Source organism: Gordionus sp. m RMFG-2023, chromosome 3 (genome assembly GCF_954871325.1).
Source record: "Gordionus sp. m RMFG-2023 chromosome 3, tfGorSpeb1-WG-v2, whole genome shotgun sequence".
Taxonomy (NCBI): domain Eukaryota; kingdom Metazoa; phylum Nematomorpha; class Gordioida; order Chordodea; family Parachordodidae; genus Gordionus; species Gordionus sp. m RMFG-2023.
The window spans coordinates 49,640,233-49,655,406 of record NC_088777.1 but is presented as its reverse complement, the minus strand read 5'-3'; the positions used below and the strand labels follow the sequence as shown (position 1 = coordinate 49,655,406).

The following is a 15,174-nucleotide window of genomic DNA, read 5'->3' as shown; positions in this document are numbered from 1 at the left end:
TGAATTCTCATACAATCGTATCCCCGGCTGGTTTCTCTTCTAATGAAATTTCAAACATTGTAAAGAAATTACGGAACAATAGAGCTCCGGGTTTAGACAACATCAGAGCTGAATATTTAAAAATATCCCCGAACACAATCTCTTTTTCCTCCTTGCTCTCTTTAATAAAATTTGGGAAAGTGGGAAAACTCCAACAGAATTGAATAAATCTCCTGTGTACTTCCCGAAAATCAAGGAACCTATGAAATTCGCGGACTATCTGGCAGTAGCTCTCACCTCCTGTGTATCAAAAGTCTTTATGACACTTATCAAAAACAGGATCTTAACTTCAACGCCCCACCATCTTTCTAAATATATCTGCGCATATAGGCCTAATAAAAACATTTTGGAACCTATTTTATCACTAAAAATAATTATGCAAAAGTGCTGGAAATACAAGATTCCCTCTTATTACACTTTTATTGATTTTAGTAGGGCCTTTGATAATGTAGACCATAACGCCTTATTGGAAGCATTATCAGAGTGCGGCATCGAACCAAATATTATCTCCATCTTAAAAAACCATTATTTCAAATTAATTTCATGCTTTAAAACAAACGATAAAATATCACCCTACTTTAAGATAAAAAAAGGAGTAAGACAAGGTTGCACCCCACCGCTCCTTTTTAACATCATAATAAATAAAGTCATAAAGGAGGTAAATGTTGCTGCCGACTTGGCAGACTTTGTGTCAAATGAAAACTTTCACTTTGTTAATAGGATCGTTTCGTATGTCGACAATATTGTCGTAATATCAAAAAATATTGAAGAGACTGTAAGCCTGATTCACCTAATCAAAACCATAAGCCTCAGAGTTGGTCTAAAAATTAATTTCAATAAAACGGTTATTCTTCCCTCGCCAAATACACCACCACTCCAAAATCTTTTGGTAGGCGGCAACGTTATCAAAAAAGTAGATAATATCAAATACCTGGGTGTGATGCTCAATAACAAAGGTGAATGCAAGGAGGAAATGAAGATTAGAACGCAAAAAGCCAAAAGGGCGTTCTATATGTACATGAAAATCTGGAGGTCTAAGAAAATATCGGTTTTCACGAGGTTGAGGCTATTCAACTCTACGATTATCCCCATTTTATTATACGGAAGTGACATATGGGAAGCTAACAAGACTGACCTAAGACGTATACAATCCTTTATAAACAATTGTCTGAGAACGATAAATGGTATTTTTTATCCCAGAGTCATCTCTAACTCTAACCTCTGGAGGAACGCTAGCCACACTCCGATAAATATTACGCTAAAAAAACGACGGATACAGTTCCTAGCCCATATAATAAGGAATTCAGATCACAACCTTGCACATGATGCTATCGCTTGGTTATATACACATAAAGGGAAACAGTATACTAAATACAAATCGTTATGGTATTACAAAGTTATAAAAGACGTGATGGAGCTGAATGTAAACATGAAACAATTTATAAAGCTTAATAATTGCAAAAGGTCTATCAGAAAACTCTTTCGCATCAAAGATTGATATTTCAGATGAAAATTGTTCCTGGGGACCTCTCGTTCACATACCTTTTTCTTTTTCGATTTCTTATGTGGATTTACTCCTCTCGAAAGTATTTTTCTTTAATTTACCTCAAAAATAAATAAACTTGTTTTAATACAGTAAAATTTTTTAAATTAAGTTATCCATCTCCCACCTTTAAAGTAATTAATTTCAAATGCAGTTCTTGGGTATAGGCTATTTTTTGGTCCCGCTCTTTTTCCTTTAAGCCTATAGACGTTTTAATAACATTTCTTATAAATGTTGTGCGTACAAGTACGTGCGGCTTGCCCACAAACGTGTGGAGGGCTCCTCATATTTTTTTCTCTCCAAAATTATTAAATTCCAATTAGATGGAAATGAGGAAAACCTAGCGTAGCTCTGTTGTGTATTCAACGTTAGAGGGCGATGCGCTATATATCACGTAAAATTAAATTAATGAATGCGCAAAAAAAATCAAAAATATTAATCATAAATAACCCACTTATTATACAAAGTGACTCCACGCTAACACGATACACATAGCAGGTATTAATGCAATATATTCTTGATCTGGCATTCGCATATGAGTGTGCAGATAAAGAAATGGCGAATAAAAATATGTCGGTTGTCAATAAGATGAATAATAATAATTATTAACATTTTTTTTTAAACGAATACGTTTGATAATGACTATAATAAAGCTAAATATAATAATATCTTTGATAAAGATTATAACAAAGTAAAATATCATAAATGTGGGTTTAATCATAACCGGGAGAGTGGAGGAGAATATATTTAACATATATTTTAAAACAAATTTAGCTTTTTAGGGGGATTACGAATGACTCTAACAACGTTTCTTTGTTTTAAATAGGGTAGAAAATTAATCAATTACATGAGCAAACCATCGGATCTGTCCTATTCTGATTAATAGATATTTCAAGTAAATGTATCAAAAAAGCTTTTATTATTAGTTGTATTCTTTAATGTTGTTGCAAATTAAAATTTTTACCAAATGCTTTCAATATATTTTCTCTTTGAATGTGTTTCATTTATTGTAAGAACATAGAAAAATAATTAAAAATTTCTTCAATATAATGAGATGTTAGCCCTAAAACAAAAGAACTTGTGTTGGGCTGGTCAACATCAAATGAAAATTAATCTGACTTTTATTTTATATTATTTCTTTAACCAACTGTTCTTTTAGCAAATGTATTGTACATATACAATTTCATAATAGTCAAGATCACTTACAACAGTTTTAAAGGGTATATTATTATTTATAAATTATCTGTAGCAAGTTATCATTAAGATAAATTTTTTTAGATATAGAAATTCATGATTTGCGCTTTAAAAAGTGTCTATTTTACTACAAATATTATTACTTGAGTATGAATGGAACTTATTGTAATGATTAATAAGAGGGAGTGTTGTTTTTCCTTTACATTTACAATACCCTTGCAATGATTGTAAGCAGTCTTCGTCTGTATTGAATCCCATATAATCGCCCTCTTTTGTGAGGAAATTTTGCCAACCTTAACATCAAACATAATTATTTTATCAGAAGTATTTTCATCAGGGTTACCAAATCTCCCGATTATTATTAGTTTACGTCAAAACACGCTGTATTTTCTATAAAAAAATCATCCGATTTTATTTTAAATTTTTTTGAAATAATAAAATTAAAATGAGCTTAATCACTCACTATACGCTATCATTTTTTTTAATTTTAATTCAATCACCCATTTTTAAAAAAAGGAGCAAAGTTTTTGATTATTTTTTTTCGATCTCCGAAATCTTTTCAATTTAAAATATAATTATTACCGCATTCGAATGCCGATTCAGAGCGCATATTTAGTTCAATAAAAAATTTTTAACGGAAAGATCGCAATCGGTTATCTTTATCAATTTTAAAAGCGGAAGTAGTGATGAAGCAATTTTTTAATTATTCCTGTAAATATTTTAAAGAATGGAATGAAGAAATGACAGGATTCTATTAAAAGGAATTTATTAAATATTCCGAATAATTTGTTATTATTCGAATCAAATTATTTGTATTCGTCATCATTTGATTTAATTCTTTTTTGAATAGGCCTACTTAAAACTAACCCTAAAACCATTAGAGCAATTAATGTGGAGAAACAAGATCTGCCTAAAATTTTAACTCATTAGGCATGAAAGATGGCTTCTTATAGATTTATTGAATATAGGACTAAAAGTAAAAATGAGATCGTGGGTACATTATCAAGGCTTCCAATATTGGAGAAGAAGAGAATCAAGATTCCTACATATTTTAGAGCCTTAAATGATAAATTTCAATGACATGCATTTGTCAGAAAAAATTTTCCTAAAGAGTTGAAGCATGACTATCATTAAAATATAGCATGATATATTCCATAAATATTTGATTGTCACAAAGATAAAGAAATTAATAAATTTTATAATCGACCGGAAGTTATATGTCAATAGTGATATCATGGAATGAAAGATTGGTTATTAAATAAATTAAGGAACGCAGTGCTAAAATTAATTCATTGGGGAAACCTTGGTTAAAATGTAAATTTTTAGATTTTATTGTGTGTGGCTTAGGTGTGATATTGATATAAAAAATTATATCAAAATATGTTTTGAATACAAGAAAAATACATTTGGACCAAATAAAGAATATGAGATTGAAAAAGGAATTAAGAGACTAAGTCAAAATCATTATTTACATTTGAAAGGAAGAATTAAATATTTCATGACCAGTTTGGTTGAACAAAAAGAATCAAAGGTTGGAGAGAGGGAGTGATAAAAGAGGACAATTTCATTTATATATTATTTAAACTTCTGAGAAAACATTGGAGACATACAGATCAGTTAAGAGATTGTTCTTATTCTGACTCACAAAGTTTCATAGAAATTACAGAAATAGTTATGCCAGCAGGTATAGATATTACATTCCATTGTACCAAGAAACTGGTAATTAACTGAGGTTAATTGAGGTAATTTAACTTTAAAAATGTTTGAAGATCTTACATAGAAATTTATAATATTGATTATGATTAAAATAAATTATTACGATCTACTCTTTTATCTTGGTTTATTAAAGTTTTCCATTAAAATGTCAAACTCTGAGTCAATATATGGTGTCAAAAGATAATATTATATTATTTAAAAATATCTTACAAAAATAGTGTTCCCAATATATAAAATATAAGAATAATATTTTGGAATTATGACTTTAGATAAACGTATTAACTTAATATAGAAATACTATTATTAAATTTTTGATAAAATATTTATTTATGAGTTATATTGCTCAAAATATGAGACAAATTAGTTAATTGATAATTTAAATTATTTGTTATCGAATGCATCGGTTGAGATAAATTACTTAATAAAGTGCTAACTAATGTTTTTTGATCTTTTGCTTTGATTAAATATTCAATTTGACTAGCAGAAAGATATTGACCAAAGAGTAATCCTCCTAATAATATAAGATGCTTGTGTAATGAGATAATGTTTCCAAGCCCAACTAAATCCATCTCTTTCTTTATTATCATAGGTGTTTGCATTTTAAAGAGTGGAATTATGTTGGCAAACTTTGTACCAATTAATGCTTTCTGAGCAACTAAATAATTACTCTTTCTGAATACAAAATAATTTTTTCTTAAATACATTCTCATGTGAAACATAGTCCCTTTAGGTGATGGTAAAACATGAAAAAATGAAATTAATGGATAATCAAAAAAGCTTCTGAGTTGTTTTGCCAAAAAATTCTCAAAAGTAATTTCTTTCAAATCAAATGGTATATTTTCTTCTAAATGTTTATGATAATCTTCATTATATCGCATTTTCCTTGAACATTTTTCATATTGTGGGCGATTATCTGGTGCGTAAAATGGTTGAGTTGCGACTTCTAACTTTCGTCTCAAAAAATGACTTGGTCTGGGTTTGGGGTCGTTTATTCTAGTTCTATTTCTTATTAATCCTATTATTATTTTATCATTATATAAAGGGGATTTGTTGAAAGCTTTCAAGAAAAGATTCTTTTCGAAAAGATGCATGACAATTTTAATGAATGCATCAAATATAAGATAATGTTAAACCTCATCCGATTAAAAGACTATAGAAAATTCTTGCTCCATTCGAAATTTTAGGATAATTGTTGCAAAATTGTAGAAATCTATTTATAAATGAAAAATATAAGTGAACTATTTTTCAATTGAGTCCAAGAATTTGCAATACTTGTATTTAAAAGTTTTTATTCACATTATTTTTTACTAAAGAATAAAAAAATTTACTTGATTGCTTCGAAAAGCTTTTAGTAGCGTAATGCTCTTAAATAGTTATAGGTTTGAGAAGATGTTTATTTGTGAATGAAGATGCTATAGTTAATTTAATATATTTTTTTATCTTTCTTGTTATTAATGATAATAGTGAATTCCAATTTAAGAAAAGAGGCCCAAATAAGAGATGACTCTCAGTCTTAGACTATCTTATACTAATTATACTCTCTACTTTTTTTGTATTATTATCATAAAAATAATCGTGTCTACTCATATGATTTACGTACAATATTTTTATATAAATTATTTTATTTAATATTTATTATCATTATTAGTCAACGTGCATTGCATTCTATTTTATTTTTGGGATATTTAAATGAAAAAAGAATATATTCATGATTGAATTCTCAGAAGTAAAAAATGTAATTATTGTGATGATGTAATTTATAGAATTGAATAAGGGTTTAATAAAATTATGATTTGGATGTAAAATTTATCTTGTGAAAAATATTCATAATAATTTAAAAATATATATTTATAATCACGTAGCCATTTTCATGTAATAATGGTAGAGAATTTAAAAATTTAATTATATCAATAGAAAATCATATAATGTAGCTTTAATATTTATTTAATGCTCATATATTCAATTTTCCTTTGCAACAATTTGCAGAATTGAGCCAAAATAACAAAATTTGACCTAAGGGCCGAGCCAAACAAAAATAATCAAAAATAAAAATCTGGACAAGTTTATAAAGTTTACATAAAATACTGTGATGGGTATTAAAGGTAAATTTTTTTTCGAATCCATACCAAGCCTAAAACTTTAGTCTCAGCTGCCGATTTCTTCATGGGTGATTACGTAACTCTATGCGTATCCTATGCCAATAAAATGAAAGATAAAGCAATTAATCTTGTAAAGAAAATTTGTTTTGATCAATAAATATAAGAGGCTAATGAATGACAAGATATAAGGAAATCTGATAAAAAATTAAATTTCAATGTAAAATAAATGCAGAATATTTAAAACATTCGATTATAAAATATGAGGTCGGATTGTTATCAGGCGATGACTGGAGAATAACCTTAGCGGGAAAAGGTCTTAAGGGGCCTTCAGATTTAAAAAATTTGGGGGCCATTAGGAAAGAAATATTTTAAAATTGGTATAAAATCTGAATTTGCATTAATACAAAATAAATTTAAAAAATTTTTTTAAATATAAAATTTAAATTTTCTGGTGAAATTATTGGCACTAATACTATTGAGGAAATATAAAAAAATTAGATTTAAAGGTTCAGACCTTAATTGTCGAAAAATAAAATGATTTCTTTGTTTTGATTGGTTCTAAAAATGGGGATCCAATTGAAATTATATAAGGATTAAATATTTTCGCATTATTATTGACTTAAAATTAATAGCCTCAACGTGCAATATTTATAGTGATAGTAAATAGTACATTATCATTTACAGTTGTATATAAATATTTAAATGGGAATGGATTGAAATAAAATTAATAAATTACACAAACAAAACAAAAATTCCTAAAATAATTATTTTAATTAAATATTTTTATTTTTTAAAAAATGATTTTTGTAATCATTTTAATTTTGCCACAAAAACAAATTTTGAACAAGACATTAATTTTAAGTTGAAAAAAAAATTACCCAGTCTAGCCAAAAAAAAACATTTTCCCTGCCCCTGATTTAAAATACTTATGTGGGATTCTTTTATCTTGCGCACTAAATATTATAAAATTCTAAATATTATAAAATTTCCTCTCTACTTTAAGGAATCATATAATCATATATTTTTAAATATAAAATATGACTTATGTGGTATTACCAAATTTAGAATTTAACTAAACTCATATAAAAATAGTTAATTTAAATTGAATCAATTTAATTTAGATTGATATGATAATTGGTAACTAATTTACCTTGTACAACCTATTATTTAACCCAATGTAAATTTTTTAAGGATTTTCTAGGGTAGCGTGGGGAACTTTAGGGCATCATTTACTTATTAATCCTCTTAACTTAAAATAGGATTTTTTCATTCAAACGTGACATCTATATGTTAATTGTGACCTAAATAATTAAATATAAAGAAATAAAAAATTAAATTATTGATATCTTACTAATAGCTAATTTTCAAAATAACATCTAAATTTTAAATTAAAAAATATATTTTTTTATATAATCATGTATGCACAATTTATAATTTTTTTAAAAAAAATGGAAAATACAAAGGTAAGACGAGCAGAAAAATTACATTATATCTTGTAAAGAAGTTACGATAGATGGTGAGATCCAATACAACTAATGTTGTCTTTTTTTATCTTCCTAATGTTCAAAAATATTTGATAATACAACTTTACCTGAGATTCCAGTTCATTCCAAAAAAAGTTCAATCTAAATCACTTTCTATAATATCAATCTGTACGTATTATAAATCATACCAATGATAAGTTTTGGATATTCGTAATATGATATCTGATTTTCTCATATAAACAAGCCTAAAATTTAAAGCCGGGTAAATTAATCATATATATTTAACGAAGATATAACATTTACAACTACATCAACATGAAACTCCGTTAGATTCTTCTTTACCTTCATGCAATGTTACGATTTCACTTTGATATCACTTCCTTTAAATCATAATAGTATTCTAATTTTATTCCCTAACTATCAAATTTATTGTGTATTAGGTTTCAAATTAATTAATTAATGCAAGGCCCCTCATGCCAGGCATACGCAGACATAGGCCCGTAAAGAGAGGTTTGGTGGGGGAAGACCACATAGGGCATTTTAGAAATGTCCCACTGGCCTTTAGCTTCCCAGTTCGCCTCTAATCGTTATAGTGTCGTGTCTGTAGCTTTACTTTAAAGGTAGGGGGGGGGGGTAGAGCTTTTCAATAAAAAATAGGAGTTAAATTATTAATATACAATATATAACCATTGTTTTGCAAATATGTTTTTTAAATTAAAATGATGTTAGAAAATCAAATTATACCCTTAAATCTTATTATTAACTTTATATAAATTATTGGTTATTAATAAGAAAATAGTTTTAAAAATTAAGGATTAATGTTCCAAACATGATATTTTGTTAGCGACATTAAAAAATAATCAAACCCAACAATTGTTATGTGATTTGAATTAAAAATAAATAACTCTTTTGACAACAATAATATATATATAATTCTAATTATCGGAAAGATATATAAAAAAAAAAAATTTTGAGCAAAATACAAACGACTTATTTTGATACATGTCTACGACTAACGGTGGTGTTAGATATTTATGTAAGTCTATCTTGGAGTCCTCAATTTTTACTAACGGCATAATGTTTTTGGTGTTGTTAAACGCGGTTAGTTTGTCCCTCGAAGCCGATGTTTTTATAAGGAAACCTTACAACGATATATTCATGATAGTGAACGAAATCTTTTACGGACTATTCCTGACGGAATTCCTCCTCAAAATATACGTCTTGCGACTCAAATATTGGAAAAGCTTTTATAACATTGTTGACTTTTGTATTCTTTGCGGTTTCGCCGTTCAAAATATGATCAACATTTTATATCCAATTCAGTTCGGGACAGTGGCTCAAATTTCTGCCTTTATTCGGATCCTCAAAACACTGAGAACTCTTAGGCTGATCACTTTGATTAAGGAACTGCAGGTATATCTTAAATGGTGTCTAATTGAATTTTGCCTATTAATTTTATCATGATGAATAAATACAATTTAAATAAAATAGTCGAGGCCTGGGGGCTTCTACAACCTCCAAGCCAATGTCTATTTTACTTCTCTTAAAAATTTTACCCAAGTGCCGGATCCCCCCCCCCTTCTACCCAATCAAAATTAGAAGAAAAAAAAATCCAAATTAGCATCAAAAAAGGAAAATCTAAATCAAAACTCCCTACCTTTAATGATGTTCATGTGTCATAACTATACCTACTCCCTCCGCCATTGCAATCTTGCGTTATACCCCCACCTCACCTCCACTGCGTAGTGGAAGTCCCTAGAATTTTGAATGACATTTTAATTTAGGAATTAAAGAAAAGCAGACTATTAAGAAGGAGGAATCAAAAAAATAGAGTGCCCTGCCTGACTTTCTGTAAGGATGGAACGTTAAGAAATATATTCCGAATTAAGAAACTTAAATCATGATCAGCTACCCCACAGACAATGTCCTAAAATGATATTATTACCAGAATATCGAACCGCGAAGAGTTAACCAAACCTTTTTTAAGGCATCCATAAATAGGGTTAAAGATGTAGATGTAGATTTTATTTTATAATATTAAATGATGAATTTTTGTTATCATCTTATCTCCTTTAGATTATATATATATATATATATATCTATAGGGAAAGCATTTCCATACATTTATTTTTAAATTAAATTATTTAACTTGCAAACTTGCAAAAATTTAGAATATAGGATTATTTTAACAATTTTTTTGCATGTTAAATAATTTTATTTTACAAATAAAAAAAATATATGATTATGTAATTTTGTAATTTTAAAATTATTATTGCAATTATTAGATTAGTTATGTAAATGCTATCTGTTACATGTTAGCTTAATTTGTTGTAATTCATTGTATATTTAAATACTTCTTAAATATTTCGCTTATTCAATTTGTTGTAATTGTATATTTAAATATGTTCATATTATCTTTTTATTCAATGAAATTAACATGTATATAAATACATCTCAAGGCGATTAAATATATATATATTGATATATATTTTCATTTTCTTAGCCACCACTTGCTTTTTTTTGTATAACCATATTATAAAATAAAAAGACATTACATCAACGTCAATATTCTAATAATATAATCAATAAAGACTATCATTTTTCATCGATTGAATTTAATAAAGTGTCTTTTTTCTGTCTCCTGTGCGACCATCCTAATAACCGTTCTAGATTAAATCCTCAAGCCTTCATTACTATCTGTCTACCCTATTATACTATATTACTGATAATTTATCCTTTAAAAAAAATTCCTTTACTTAATGTAATTATTGATTGTATACAAAAATAAAAATACATCCTATTTTTCCCAATTCTCTGTTAAAGAGGCATATACTATAAAAAACTACTAAAGATGACCAGCTGCTTAACTTGACATGACATTTCGTCCATGGTCATTGTCATTATAAAAAAAATGGTGGATATAAGATGATTCTCTTTTTCATCTCGCTTAAAATGCCACGATTGAAATGAAGAAACTTGGTAATACACTCTGCCAATTTTTCTAATTACTTCCATAAGATCAGGTGAAAATAAATCTTTTTTAAAAAAATGACGTATTCTGTTCTCGATATCGAAAAATATTATTTTCAGGTGACAAAATAATGACAGGACTATAAAACAACTGACATGTATGTGAAGTACTTGATCACATAGTATGTCTTTCCATATGATTTAGAAATATTGCAAATGAAATATAAAAGAATAAATTATAACAATATACCTTTATAAATTCATTTAATGGGATCCAACAAGTGTTAAAAAAAATTCTGATATTTTTGCATATTTGGAAAAGAAGATCAAAGTCAACTCAAGGTCTATCTATTAGTATCAATAGCCATGTCTGTCCAAGCTATACAAGTTGGATGGAAGAATTTTAGGGATTGAAATATATTCTATCACCAGAAGAGAGAACAAAATTGTAAAAAAAGGAAGAAGATATATCAGATGATATTCTAATTTATGTGGTTGTAAATCATACTTTTATATATATTTGTGTATATTTATCATAAAATATATTAAAAAAAAAAAATACTACACCTTTATGAACAAAAGCAGGGACCTTCAGGCCCGGCCTTATACCCGACTCGGGTTTGAAAATATAAAATCCCGGCCTGGCCGTGCAAATGGTACCACTGCAAGGTTGAAAGGTTACAGAACATGAACCGAACCAAAACCTTAATAAATTCTATTCTTTAACCAAAGTCACCTAAGACTTTATAATTTTTTTATCTCCCTGAATCGTATCAAACCTAGCCTAGATTTCAAAAGGTTCGACACTCTAATTATAAACTTAAAAAATTATTCTAACATTCAAAAGGTTCTGATGGATGCTTTGTTAGATTCTTTGGCAAAATTTGTGATCTACGTCATAATATTTATTTTTCTGGTCATATTTTTGTTCGCCTTACTTGGATACTACCTTTTTGGGCATATGGTTAATAAAGAAGGGTATTGGAAAAATTTATGGGAAGCGCTTCTGTCAATCCTAACTTATCTCACAGTTTGTAAAAATAAAAAATGATGATTTCTTACAGTATAATGATTATCAGTGAGTTAACATTCGAAAGCAAAATAATAAATGAAAATAAAAGAAAGAAGGAAAGAAGATAAGAAAGACAGAAAGAAAGAAAGAAAGAAAGAAAGAAAGAAAGAAAGAAAGAAAGAAAGAAAGAAAGAAAGAAAGAAAGAAAGAAAGAAAGAAAGAAAGAAAGAAAGAAAGAAAGAAAGAAAGAAAGAAAGAAAGAAAGAAAGAAAGAAAGAAAGAAAATCTATTTCAGGTAATATATTTTTTATGAATATCTAGGCTGAAGGTTGGACAGATATTCAATCAGAGTTGGACGCCACGTCTCCTGGTTTGGGAAGATTTTTTTCGGTTACGGCCTTGGTGGTGGGAAATTTTGTATTGATGAACATTTTCACCGGCATTATTGTGATGAACATCAGCGAAGCTCTGAGTTCTTTCAAAGTAAAATAATTTACGTTAACTAATTATAAAATAACATATAATATTTTATTAGATAAATCTTTTTTTTATTTCATATGAGCGCATAACTTGAAATATATATTAAAATTTCCTTCCATTTTTTCTACTTTCTTCGGATCTTCTATATTTCACTTCGACCAAAAGATCGGTTCTTTCTCAGGAAGGGAAACAAAACTTATTCCTCAAAAATAGTAGCAGTAAATTATATATGGTGTTTGGGGGCTGTTTGAAGATTCCATTCGGGAAAAATAAGATAAAAAACGTGGGTTCGGGAATATTAAACTTTATTTAGCGGAAATTTTGATAACACTTAATCGAAAACCGATTTTCTAAAAGAGGTCCGAACCCTCCCCTGACTCATATTACCCCGTGTTCGATGGGTTGCCCACGGTCTCATATTTTGTGTGTGGTCTCAAAATTCCCAACCAAACAATTTTAAATTTTTGGACCAGACCCCTGATAAAAAGGAACCTGATTTTATAACAGATAGAGATGCAATGAGCCACTTTTTTTTCAGCTCATACAATAATCAGTGAATATATTAAAATTAGGAGCAGAAAATAGTGGATTCCAATTGGTTTAGACAAATTTGTGAATGATTTTTAAAAAAAATAATCAGTAGCCTCTATTTTACGATGATATTTAATTATATCCGCCGCAAATTTCGCGCTAATTGTGAATGAGGGGTTATCCTGCTAAAGATAGCACGCACGAATTCGTGGCGAAGCTTACTAAATATGCTGTTATTATAGTATACTAATTCGCCCTGATTGTGAATTCAGGATTGGGCGGGTTTTATTCTGTAAAACGTGGATAGTGTTCTAAGTTATTTTTTTTAAATATAACCACCAATGAGAAATTTTATACACCAGCTGACTGTCATGGATTTGTTTTTCCTTATTGTGAGTAAACAAAATCTAGTGCAATTGTTCTGAGCAAAATTTTTAATAAAATATATATATTTTTTTGATCTTTTTTTTATTTAAAAAAAAATATATAAAAATGGATCCAAGGACGAAAAGGAAATTGTCAACGAAAAATTGAAGGCTAAGAAAAAGGAAATTTTATTTGCCAAGTACCAAAGGGAAATCACGAAAATTCAGAATACTTTGGTAAAATTTTACAAAAAAATATTTAAAATATATATATAAACTATTTTTTTGAAAAAAAACGGGTAATGTAATTATCAGAGGCAGCGTTGTTTAAGGACTCAATTCGAGCTGATTTTCACGGCCAACTCAATATTTTGTCCAGAAAAACTATTCCGCAAACCCAAAGATTTTGCTCATAGATAGGCACAAAGGTAATCTCGAGGCTTATAGCAATATTTTTCTGGCTAAAATATTGAGTTAGCCCGTAAGATCGGCTCAAAACGAGGCATTTAACAACACCAATTAGAGACCTACAGGTCAGGACTAAAGCCCGGCCCATGAAGGGCATGGCTAATATCAAATTTTTTTAAAAAAAATATATCCCAATATTAGATATTTTTGGTTTATAAAGTAGGTGTAGGATTGTGAAATTAATACCCATTGTTGTACCTTCTATACCGTATTGAAATTATCATTGTAGATTCAATATCGTAGCAATATTTTGGTATTGTAGAATCATTACCGTATTGATTTTTAAGAAATGTTTTCATCGCTTCATATATATTGACGGCCATTAAAATTGTAAAAAATTTATTCATTATATATATTTTTTTCATCGTTTTGGCGGCCATTTAAAATTGTAAAATATTTATTATTATTATATATTTTTTCATCGCTTCCTAAATTATATTTTAGAATTTTATTCGTAAAAGTTGAGATTCGGTCATACATTATCAATACGGTATTGATTTTACAATACGGTATTGATTTTACAATACGGTATTGATTTTACAATACGGTATTGATTTTACAATACGGTATTAATTTTACAATACGGTATTGATTTTACAATACGGTATTGATTTTACAATACGGTATTGATTTTACAATACGGTATTGATTTTACAATTGATTTTAGATGGTATTGATTTTACAATACTACATATATAAATTTTAAAAAAAATTTTATAGTCTATTTAAAAATTGTAATGATAAATCGCATTATTTCACTCGTTAGAAAATACTTAACTAAGTTTATAAAAAGAAAGGTAAAAATTTTTTTAAAAATTTATTATATCTCTAAATTTTTTTATTTTTTTAGTTAAATCACCAAATTTTAATTTGTCTACATATAGGGGAGACCAGGGCTAGTCGCGTCAAAATTGTCATAGCTCCGAAAGATAACGATCGCATAAGATCTTGCAAAAATACCTATTAAATTATTAAATTTTATACAAATTATTTAGAAAAAATGATTTTTAATTATATTCTCGTATATTTTTTACTGTACCAGATACATAGGCGCAGCCAGGATTTGCTGGTGGGGGGGGGGGTGTCTTATTAGTTGGGTTTTTTTCCAACCATAAATGTAATTTGTGGTCTTTAGGGTCCACGTATTGTAGGCCTATAAATTTTTATAAAGAGGTATATAAATAAATAAATATAATTACGAAATATTGGGTTTTGATATATATCAGAGACCTACAGACCCAGCCCTAAGTTTACCCGGGCCGGGCCTATAAAT

General features: G+C 28.2%; 2 protein-coding genes across 2 annotated transcripts; both read left to right on the top strand.

Annotated features, from left to right (window-relative positions):
- Nucleotides 1-241: 241 nt before the first annotated feature.
- On the top strand, nt 242-1,537 carry LOC135927079 (uncharacterized). Its single transcript, XM_065463015.1, has one exon. The coding sequence runs from the start codon at nt 242-244 to the stop codon at nt 1,535-1,537; it is 1,296 nt and encodes a 431-aa protein (XP_065319087.1).
- A 7,540-nt stretch (nt 1,538-9,077) lies between these two features.
- On the top strand, nt 9,078-14,868 carry LOC135927078 (cation channel sperm-associated protein 3-like). The gene is made up of 5 exons (XM_065463014.1): nt 9,078-9,488; nt 11,893-12,075; nt 12,379-12,540; nt 13,572-13,670; nt 14,752-14,868. The coding sequence occupies exons 1-5, from the start codon at nt 9,078-9,080 to the stop codon at nt 14,866-14,868; spliced, it is 972 nt and encodes a 323-aa protein (XP_065319086.1).
- The last annotated feature ends 306 nt before the right edge of the window (nt 14,869-15,174 follow it).

Coding starts and splice junctions, on each gene's coding strand:
- LOC135927079 (XM_065463015.1), top strand. CDS start 242: ATGAAATTCGCGGACTATCTGGCAGTAGCTCTCACCTCCTGTGTATCA.
- LOC135927078 (XM_065463014.1), top strand. CDS start 9,078: ATGTCTACGACTAACGGTGGTGTTAGATATTTATGTAAGTCTATCTTG. Junction 9,489..11,892: donor CTTTGATTAAGGAACTGCAG/GTATATCTTAAA, acceptor AACATTCAAAAG/GTTCTGATGGATGCTTTGTT. Junction 12,076..12,378: donor CAATCCTAACTTATCTCACA/GTTTGTAAAAAT, acceptor ATGAATATCTAG/GCTGAAGGTTGGACAGATAT.